Consider the following 10,471-nt stretch of genomic DNA (forward strand, 5'->3'; position numbering starts at 1 on the left):
GACGGGGGGATGAGCCGGCAGCGGAGGATGGAGATGCTGCTGCCGTCGAGGCCGCTGAAGGAGAAGGCCGAGGGGGCACCTACGGGCCGAAGAGTAGCCTGAGGAGACGGCGGCGGCTCTGCTGTGGTCCTTTGGGCCAGTCCACCGGGTCCACACGCGCACACGGAGCAGAGGTTCCGACCTGTCTCCCGCCAGGCGCAGACTTTCCGCTCAGTGAGCCGGGGATGCAAAATTGATACCTAACTGCCTCCCCGGGAACCTTGGCCTTTTCTCCGTCACCGCCATCGTTCCTTGAAAGGGCTAAGCTTTCGAGCCTCTTTCTCCTCCTTTGGGCTCTGCCTGCTCTGGGGAGACAGCTGCTGTCGGAGGCTCGCCAGGCTGTCGTGTCCGCGTGCAGCACCGTCACAAAGTCACACTGAGCATGACCTCTGGCAGGCAGGCCCAGCGTTAATTATCACTCGGAAAGCCAGCACAGCCTTTGTCATCATGATAATGAGATCACTGCCACCTAAACACGCCACGCACTCGGCCAGGCCACTGTGAATTTCTGCTGAATAAACTGAGAAAAAAAGATACTGCAATTTACTCTCCAAGGAAATTCATTGCTTAGTGCAACCACTATTTTTTTTTGGTTGAATAGGTCAGTGCAGTATCCAGAGAGAAGCGAGTGCTACGCGTTCGCTGCTACAGAGGGACGCCGGGCCCTTCCTCTTCTTGCCCTCAGCTATTACTTGCCATGACATTGGAGTGTTAAATCTATATTTTGGAGGAGGACTGCTAAGACTTTAGAGAGGATGTTACTAGACTGCACTGTCCCCTGGCACAGGCCAGAGCCCGGTGCGGCCCCCAGCACGCCTCGGGAGTTGTGTTTAGTTTCGATACGGAAGCAAACTGGCCTATGAAATACTGGGCTGTAAATATCCACCTTCATGAGCCCCTCGGGACCGCGCTTCTAAAGCCTGAATTAAGATGGTTCATGATTCAAGCCCACACGCTGAAAAGTGGCCGTTGCTCTGAGTAGCAATTTGCTGCCGGAGACCTGAGAGTGTAAATCGCCTCTGGCCTCTGCTCTCTGTGGTCAGACTTTGTGCGCACATTGGTAACGGATGAAGTTCTCAGAAATAGTTTTTTTAATGCATTTTAAAATATATTTTTATTGATTTCAGAGAGGAAGGGAGAGAGAGAGAGAAACATCAGTGATGAGAGAGAATCATGGATTGGCTGCCTCCCGCACGCCCCCCACTGGGGATCGAGCCCCCAACCCGGGCAGGTGCTCTGACGGGGAATCAAAGCCTGACCTTCTGGTTCCTAAGTTGATGCTCAGTCACTGAGCCACACTGGTCGGGCCAAAGATAGTTTTTAAAAAGAGTCCCGACTCGAGGCTGCAGAGTCTTCTGAAATATGCTCCTTGCTTAGCAGCTCCTGTGTTTTCTTGTTTAAAGAGCCACCGTACTTCACTGCTGAGCCCAAGAGCCGGATTGTGGTGGAGGTGGAGGAGACTGTGGACATGGCGTGTGAAGCGATGGGTGAGTGTGGGGGCTGCTGGGTGGCCGTGATGTGGAGGGACCCAGGGCATTCTCCAGGGCAGAGTCGTCATCATTGGAGGGACACATTGAGGGCAAGGTCAGAAACCGGGGCTGTGCAGAACCCAGTTGCTGTGCATGTGACCCTGGGAAGGTGTTTGACCCTGGGGAGGTGTTTGACCTTTGGGAAGCTGTTTGATCTGGGAAGGTGTTTGACCTTTGGGAGGTATTTGACCTTGGGGAGTTGTTTGACCTTGGGAAGGTGTTTGACCTGGGAAGGTGATTGACTTTGGGAAGGTGTTTGATCTGGGAAGGATTGACCCTGGGGAGGTGTTTGAACTTGGGAAAGTATTTGATCTGGGAAGGTGTTTGACTTTGGGGAGGTGTTTGACCTTGGGAAGGTGTTTGACCCTGGGGAGATGTTTGACCTTGGGAAGGTGTTTGATCTGGGGAGGTGTTTGACCTTGGGAAGGTGTTTGATCTGGGGAGATGTTTGACCTTGGGAAGGTGTTTGATCTGGGGAGGTGTTTGACCTTGGGAAGGTGTTTGACCTTGCTCCCTCACCTGCAAAGCGGGGAAGGTAGTATTTATACAAGGAAGCACAGGAGGCCTGGTGTAGGCTGTCCTCTCACTCCCTTGGACGCTCCGCTTCCACCAGCCACGGCCCCAGGCCTGAGGGCAGGAAGCTGGTCCTCATCCACAGGTGATGAGGCCCCACACCCACGCCGCTCTGTAGACGGGGAGATGCTGTGAATTCTCTGAACAGGACATCCTTGTGTTTCTGCCGTTTGAGCACTGGGTTGCCTTTTCTTGTTATTCAGGCCGCATGACTACTAGCCGTCGCGGCCACCATTCCCACCCCGCAGCGCAGGCAGCCACACTCACCCTAAGACGGGCTCTCTGGGCGCTGCATTAACAAAGGCTGCGTCAGTGCTGGGGGCGGTCAGGAAACGAGAGGGACCTTCTCCCATTACTGTCTGGCCCCCTTAAGAGCAGTCTTTCCTCCTGAGACTTCCCAGCCCTTCGTGAGCCTTCACAAGGGCCACGGGGGAGCGTGTCATCTCCCTGTTCACATGGACAGAGCCTGAAGGCAAGGCCCAGCCACATGCCCGGGGCCAGGGCGACGCGTGCGGCGCCTCCCATAAAACCTCCGCCAGCGTTTGGCATGAAGGGGTCGTCATTACGTACCGGGCAGGTGACCCACCTGGGGCCACATGGAGGCGGGAGGCAACCCGAATCCGTGAGCTCCATGGCGAGGGCTTTGCCAGGACCCCGGCTGCTCCTGAGAGCTGAGCCGGGACGGGAGCTAAGACCTCACAGCTGTGGGTGCCCACACGTCGCTCCCATTTCTGAGGAGGATGGCAGCATCCCTCGGGGCAGTGCCGATGGCCGGTGAGGGTCAGCCGCAGTCCCCTCCTCCGTCATTGTGTCTGTGCGGCAGCCGGGCCTGCCGAGCGGCTCTGGTCTGAGCCCGGGTCCGTCAGGGAGGCCGGAGGCCGGGTGCAGGGCCCTGCTCCGCTCCTGTCCCTCTGTCCCGCTCCCTGAGCCCGGGGCGGGGGGAGGGCGAAGAGGAACGCGGATCTTACATGGAGTTACATCCCTGGCGGCGGTCGCACTGTCCCCTCTCGAGTACACCCAGCTTTGTCAGGCCAATGACTGAAAGGGAAGCTGTGCAGTTAGCGTCTGCAGTGCGTGGGGTAAGACTCTGCTTTTGACCTGAAATCGCCCCAAAAGAGAAACCCTCCTCACCCCTCCACGCCAACAGCCGTCTCTCAATAAGCGACGGTCGGAAGCTCTGCCCCTGACGAGCAAGCTCCTGACACGGCTGCTGTGGGGACAGCGTGTGAAGCGCAGGCATACACGTGGGAGCAGGTTCTCGCGTGGCGTGGCCGGTGTGTAATTTACCGCTTTCTTTTAACTCTGACGGCGAAGCCGCAGCCGGTGGCGCGGTTCCTCTCGGAACCGCCGTTATGAGGTTTTACACGAGTCGTTATGCTTTTACCTCGAAATGGATTTTTTTTAATTTCCTGGTTTAATAAAAAGTGACAGGAAACATAATTAAGGCAAAGAACAGGATCCGCGAATGCATTATCTTGAAATATTCCACGACATTAACTTTATTTATGAGAAGGAGGCATCTTTTATTCCAGCGTCTGAAGCCGGGGGACCTGACTGTGCTTCCTCCCATGCACCGCGTGGGCGTGTTTTCTCCTGGCTACGTTTACAGCGAGGGAAACCGAGGCACAAGCCGCCGGGGTGTAGAAATAGCCCAGCTGCTCCTGCACTTTTCCTGGGGCCTCGGCAGGCACTGTGCCCGCCGCAGTTCAGGACTGTGGTCTTGGGGCTCAGGTCTGCTCCCCGGTGCAGGCGCAGGGCGTTGGAAGGGTCATGTCGGGGCTGCGTGTTCCCCACCTTCCCCGATGCCGTGCTGGGTCCATTGCTTCTTGTCACGTGGGAGGAGGAACACCTGAAGTGCCTTTTAAAACATTGCCGTTCCTGCCCGGCCGACAGGCTCAGGGGTTGAGTGTCGACCTATGAACCAGGAGGTCACAGTTCGATTCCAAGTCAGGGCACATGCCCGGGTTGCGGTCTCGATCCCCAGTAGGGTGTGTGCAGGAGGCAGCCAATCGATGATTCTCTCTCATCATTGATGTTTCTCTCTCTATCTCCCTCTCCCTTCCTCTATGAAATCAGCATACACATATTTTTAAAAAAAAAAAAAAAATACTGCCGTTGCTTCCTCCGGTAAGAGATTCCCGAAATTTAAATTTGTGACGCCTGGTTCTTGCCTCCACGCAGGGGCCCCGCTGCCCAGGCTGCAGTGGTACAAGGACGCCGTGCCGCTCAGCCAGCTCCAGGACCCGCGCTACCGGCTGCTCCCAGGCGGCCTGCGCATCGAGCGGCTGCGTCCCCGCGACTCCGGCATCTTCCAGTGCTTTGCCAGCAACGAAGGGGGCGAGGTGCAGACCTCCACCTACCTGGACGTCACCAGTGAGTACCGGCCACCAGAGGCCGGAGCTTCCGACCGTGGCCCACGTGGCACACTCGGAGACGGGTCCCCTCTGCTGGGCCCCGCCGGGACATGGGCGGGGCGTGGTGCCCAGGTGACTGCAGCACCCAATCCCCTCGTCACCTCTGCAGACGCCTGGGGCGCGAACACATGGCTGCCCCAGGGGACCGCCCTGCTCTCAGCAGGTAGCGGGGACCCAGCACCGAGCCTCCCCCGGCACCAAGAACTAGGAAACCCGGTTTTCTGGACATTAAGTTCCTGCTCTTTTCCTTGAGATAGTGTTTCCACTTTAAATATTCATTCTCTGTTGTGGTTTATTGAACGATTACAGCTCTTCTGTGAGCTTCTTCTATTGCCCCACCGACGGACATGGTGGGCCTCTGACAGCTGGGATGCGGGAGGATTTCCCTGTATCCGTGCTTCACGCCGTAACCTCGCACAGCTGTGATACTGTCTCACTGAAGGCGGGTTTCCTGGTTTCTTTTCCGTTCCTGTGCGTCTTCCCCCTTTCAGACAAAGTAGAACCTGGTGCTTAGGGAACGATAGCGGGCACGTTTGTCCTTTCGGAGGAAAAATGCTGGTCTCCTCAGGGGGCAGAGCCTTTGGAGGAAGCGGGTCGGTGCCAGTGTGCTGGCCGGTGGAGCCCACAGGGGCGGACAGAACCTAAGACTGATGCATACGCTTAGTGACCTGGGCCCACTTCCTGGAACTGTGCCCAGGGGTCAAGTTTATCGTCCAGTTCGGAGCGTGGGAAACTAAAATCCCTTCAAACAGTAGAAATAACACTGGGCACTTAGCCAGAAACCGAGTTTGATGCGTTAGAATTATTTAAAGCAGACCTGGCAGCGGCGGGCCAGGGTGGGACGGGCGGGGACTGGCCCTCTTCCTAAAAGGGCAGACGGTACATTGGTTCAGCTTTGAAGGGCATGGTCTCAGTCACAGCGACTCAGCTCTGCGGGAGCAGGACAGCAGCACAGACAGCACAGAGCCGGTGGGCGTGGCTGTGTTCCAATAAAGCTTTATTGACAAAAGCAGCACAGACAATACAGAACAGGTGGGCATGGCTGTGTTCCAATAAAGCTTTATTGACAAAAGCAGCACAGACAGTACAGAACAGGTGGGCATGGCTGTGTTTCAATAAAGCTTTATTGACAAAAGCAGTCATGGGGCTGCATTCGGCCCCCGTGTTGGGGGGCCAACCTTTTCTCTATTGAGAGACCTGGGAAGCTCTACTTAATTTCTCAGCCTCAGTGTTGTCATCAAAATGGAGCCAACCCAGCCCAATTCACAAGGTTCTTGGAAAGATCAGATTGGAAATTTAAATGAACGTGCTACATACGCTGGTTACCATGACAACTAGAGGGAGAACAGATAAATGATTATGATTTGTAAGTGTAGGGTGTAGCAAAAGGGGCTTTTTTCAAATTAAAACCTTTAATGGGATGAAAATACAATGTAGCACAATCAATATTGATGTGTTCATTTAACAAACACTGTTGAGCATGCGTGTCCAGGCCTCCGGGTCCCTTAGGCCTGGGGACAGCCGTGAGGAGGCGGGTTCTCTGCGGGCTGCCGGCAGGATCGGCAGCTCCGAGAGGGAGCCCGGGCAGGTGCAGGCACCCTCACTAGTTGCCTCGCGTTCCGTCCTATGGAAAGCCACGTGGACAGTCCCTCCGAGGGGCCACGCTGAGCCTGTCCCTGTTACCTCCTCACTTAGATGTCGCACCAGCCTTCACTCAGCTTCCAGCCGACACCACGGTCACAGATGGGATGACGGCCACGCTGAGGTGCGAGGTGTCTGGGGCGCCCAGACCCGCCATCACCTGGAGGAGAGGTAGGCAGCGGCCCTGTCGCAGCGGCCGTGCCAGCGCAGCGCTGAGCCTCGGCGATTCACACAGACCCGCCACGCTGGGGGACAGAAAACCAGAGGGAGCTCCTCAGCTCCGAGGTTCAGCCTGTGCACAGGCCCAGCTGGCGGCAGGGGACCTGGGGGCCAAAGGTGAAGGGGTGCAGGCCCTCTGTCTGTCATATGCTTTCTCTCACTCGATTGAGATGGGATCATAGTGTACAAGAGCATTTCCAATGCCCCAGAGGAACGTGGCAGACGTGTCCGCATCCTGGTGGAGGGAGGGTGTCCGCGTGCGCTCCTGTGAATCGCGCTGGAGGACCTGCTGTGGCGGTGTCCGTGTGTAAAGGGCCCCCTTCGTCTGGCATCTCCTTGACTTGCTTCTTGGTGGCCTGAGCATGGCCCTCCCTCGCCCTGGGTTCTGACGCGCCTGTCCTCTCTCTGGTCTCCAGGAAGCCACGTGCTGGCCAGCGGCTCCGTGCGGATTCCCAGGTTCATGCTGCTGGAATCGGGGGGCCTGCAGATCAGCCCCGTCTTCATCCAAGATGCCGGCACCTACACCTGCTACGCAGCCAACACGGAGGGGTCCCTGAACGCGTCGGCCACGCTCACCGTGTGGAGTAAGGACCCCGCCCCGCGGGCCCCGCCCCAGCCCTGGTCTCACCGCCGTGTCCTCTGCTTGGGGACCTCCTGATGTCCGGACTCCGGTTCGCCCAGGGGAGGAGGATTGTCACAGCTCATTTCTAGGAACCTGTTCTTAACTAACGTTTCCGTTTCCGAAGAGCAGTCAGCAAGTGTGTTCCCAGATTTGAAGGGGGCGTTTCGGGCGAGGAGAGACTGACTTTAAAGTCAGTGAGTTGGGATAGTGCCCCCAAGCGGCTCCCATAGCAAACGGGCAGGTTATGCGAGAAAACCGAGTCGAGAACTAAAATCCTAGAGTATATTTTTTTCTGTTATCATTGTAACCAACTAGTACAGTCCTAGCTTATGAACTATGAATGCTCCCTAGATATGAGGCATGAGCCGAGAGAGAGAGAGAGAGAGAGAGAGAGAGAGAGAGAGAGATTTGTTTCTCCAACGTTTGACTCCTCTTATTTTATCTCTAACACGGGTTTCTGAAATGCAGATAAGCTGTTTTCCGGAGCATAGGGATTGGCTTACCAAGCATTCCTACCCCCCCCCCCCCCCCTGCCTCGCTCACCAGTGAGCTTCCCCGTCTCCCCGCGGCCGTATCTACATCACTAAAACAGCGCTGCTCACAAATGCAAGACTAGCAGATTCACCTGTGCTCGCTAAGAGATTCCCCGACCGTCTGTGAGGAGGGAAACACTAACTTGCGTGAGGGGGCGTCTGCCACACCCCATCCTTCGGGAAAAGGCCCCTGGGCTCCGCTTCATGTCCACGGAGGTGTTTCTGGTTTCCGTGGCGTCCACTCTGATAGACGGCCTCCTAACGTGCGAGGTGCTCTAAGAACACTGGCTTCCAGTCACCCCCCGATTGTCAGGTGCTGAAGAGGGGGTTGTCCCTAAAATGAACCTCATCTTTACAAACTGGTGACAAACTGACATCTGCATGTCGCTGGGTCACTCGCCAGGCAGTTGTGTGGCTCCACTAAGATCCAGGGTCAGAACAGCGGTGGATGCGGGAGCCACAGTGGCTGCGGGCGCCGTCCCCACGTGCCCACGGGTTTGTGCAGCCGCAGCACCGGCAGCACCCCTCCCACCCCCACCCAGGAAACGCATGCTCAGAGAGGCCTCCCGCACGCCCGCTGCAGGGGGTCAGGCTGCCCTGAACCCAGTGTGGTGACCCCCAAGTTCGGGCTGTGCTCACAGAGATGCGCACGGGAGACGCATACCATGGCTGTCACCGGGCCCCGCTGTGGCGGCGGCTGGTCTGGGCGGAGTCCAGACCTACCCCTTTGCCCCAGGCCACTCCAGCTCCGTGGCACCAGCAGCCCAGCATGTCTGAGCCTCACTGTCCTCCCGGGAACTGGGGTGATACCGCAGCGCCCGCAGGCTGCCGTGAGGACTAAGTCACACACCGTAATAATGAAGGCGCCTCGCCAGTCCCGGGTGCCGTGCGGCTGGCAGACGTCCCCAATGCCCATTCTCTCAGGGAGACGGATGCTTCCCTGGGAGTGGGAGCGGGGGCCTGATGACATCGCAGCCGGCCTTCCACTCTTGCTTCCTCTGGGCCGGGGCCCTCGGGGTGGCCTGGGAGGGCGGAGGCCTGGCTCCAGCTGTGTGGGAGGGCGTGTTTCGGTCCCCGGGGCGGCTCTGGGTGCCGCCATGCGCACGTCTTGCCGGGAGACGAGGAAATTGGTTTTGATGTCAGGTGCCCAGTGCGTTGCCCGGAGGGAGGGAGCACGCACGCCTGTGACTCTGTCTGAGCTGTGACTTGTGTTTTCAGATCGAACGTCCATCGTCACGCCCCCTGAGGACCGCGTGGTGATCAAGGGGACCACGGCCACGCTGCGCTGCGGGGCCACGCACGACCCCCGCGTCTCCCTCCGGTAGCTCCGTCCCCCCGTGGGGGTGTTCATACTCCGTGGGCGCGGGAAGGGGTGCTGAGGCCAGAGGGAGAATGGCAGGGACTGGATTTCAGCCGCAGGTCGCGGCGCCATGTGGTCTGGGCTCCGTCATTGATCGCACCGATCCCAGCTCCCACTCCGCCTGTGGATCACTTACGGGGACAGTGTCCTCTCCCGGCCTCGGTGCAGCGCTCCTTTGTGGGTGCAGAGCGAGGGGGGGCGGGGGAGAGAGCACCACAGTCTATCGGGGTGAGGGGCAGGGTGGAGAGAGGGCCGGGGACTGCGGGTCTGGAGGGGTTGCAGCACCGTCCCGTTGGAGCTCAGACTGGGAAGGTAATGACCCCGTGGGACCCAGCCGGCCAGCGCGTGGCGCCAGCACAGGCCGCCGTGGCGAGCCTCTTCCCCGACTCGCGGCTGCAGAATGGGCTTCACTGTCAGACGCAGACTCGAGCCTAAATGGTAAATCCGCACAGACACACACCCTCCGGGCATCTGCACTCCGCCTGAGCCAGAGGCGTGCAGCCAGCGATGAAGCGCTCGCCCAGCAGAGGGGGCGGGGGCGCATGCGCACATGTGGTTTAACTGGATTCGGAGGCAGCTGACGTCTCCCTTGTCTCTGCGGGTGTTTGGCAAACGGTGAACATGTGTTTGCGTGTGACCTGCTCTTTGTTCAGGAACTGGAGGCTTCTGCTCTGGGTTTTAGACAGTTATTGCCCCTGTGCAGGCAGCACTTGTCCTTCGGGACTTTCCTGGGAATGAGAGGAGCAGTGCTCGTAGCGACAGGTGTGACAGGCATGTGACATCCTTAGCGCTGCCACAGAGGCAGGAGAAACTGCCGCCTCCACCGCTGCGCTCGCCAGCCGTGAGCCCGGCTTCTGGCTGAGCAGTGCTCCCCCTGTGGTCAGTGCGTGTCATAGCGACTGGTTGTTCCGCATTCGGTCAGTTTGCATATTAGCCTTTTATTATATAGGATTGATTTCAGAGAGGAAAGGAATGGGAGAGAGAGAGAGAGAGATCAATGATGAGAGGGAATCATTGATCGGCTGCCTCCTGCACGCCCCACTGGGGTTTGAGTCCGCAAACCCGGGCATGTGCCCTTGACTGGAATCAAAACTTGGGACCCCTCAGTCTGCAGTTGATGCTCTATCCACTGAGCCAAACTGGCCAGGGCTCTTTTTGTTCCTCTGTTATCGTATAGCCCACATGGGATAGAATTCACCCTTTCGAAGAACAGGTGAAGTGGTCGGTGCACCCACAGGCCCCAGCGCGGCTTCTCACAGACGGAGGGGCCAGCGCTGACCCTCCTGCCCGCTCTGACCCAGGCTCTGTGCTTGGCTGCAGCTACGTGTGGAGGAAGGACGACGTGGTCCTCGCCCCGCCCAGCAGCTCCCGGATCGTGGTGGAGCCGGACGGGTCCCTGCTCATCAGCCAGACGTGGTCGGGCGACATCGGAGACTACACCTGCGAGATCGTCTCTGAGGGCGGCAGCGACTCCCGGACGGCCCGGCTGGAGGTGATGTGAGTACCGTGTCCCCTCCCCCCCGGCTCTGAGGGCGGCATCG

At 58.3% G+C, this 10,471-nt stretch overlaps 1 protein-coding gene across 1 annotated transcript in view; it reads left to right on the forward strand.

Annotated features, from left to right (window-relative positions):
* The window catches only part of SDK1 (sidekick cell adhesion molecule 1), a 339,428-nt gene that overhangs the window by 241,526 nt on the left and 87,431 nt on the right, over positions 1-10,471 (forward strand). The window contains exons 10-15 of the mRNA XM_014549990.1: positions 1,443-1,526; positions 4,323-4,514; positions 6,251-6,367; positions 6,832-6,999; positions 8,789-8,891; positions 10,251-10,427. Coding sequence (XP_014405476.1) covers positions 1,443-1,526; positions 4,323-4,514; positions 6,251-6,367; positions 6,832-6,999; positions 8,789-8,891; positions 10,251-10,427 — 841 coding nt within the window. The remainder of the gene's footprint in view (positions 1-1,442; positions 1,527-4,322; positions 4,515-6,250; positions 6,368-6,831; positions 7,000-8,788; positions 8,892-10,250; positions 10,428-10,471) is intronic.

Source organism: Myotis brandtii, unplaced genomic scaffold (assembly GCF_000412655.1).
Source record: "Myotis brandtii unplaced genomic scaffold, ASM41265v1 scaffold579, whole genome shotgun sequence".
Lineage (NCBI taxonomy): Eukaryota > Metazoa > Chordata > Mammalia > Chiroptera > Vespertilionidae > Myotis > Myotis brandtii.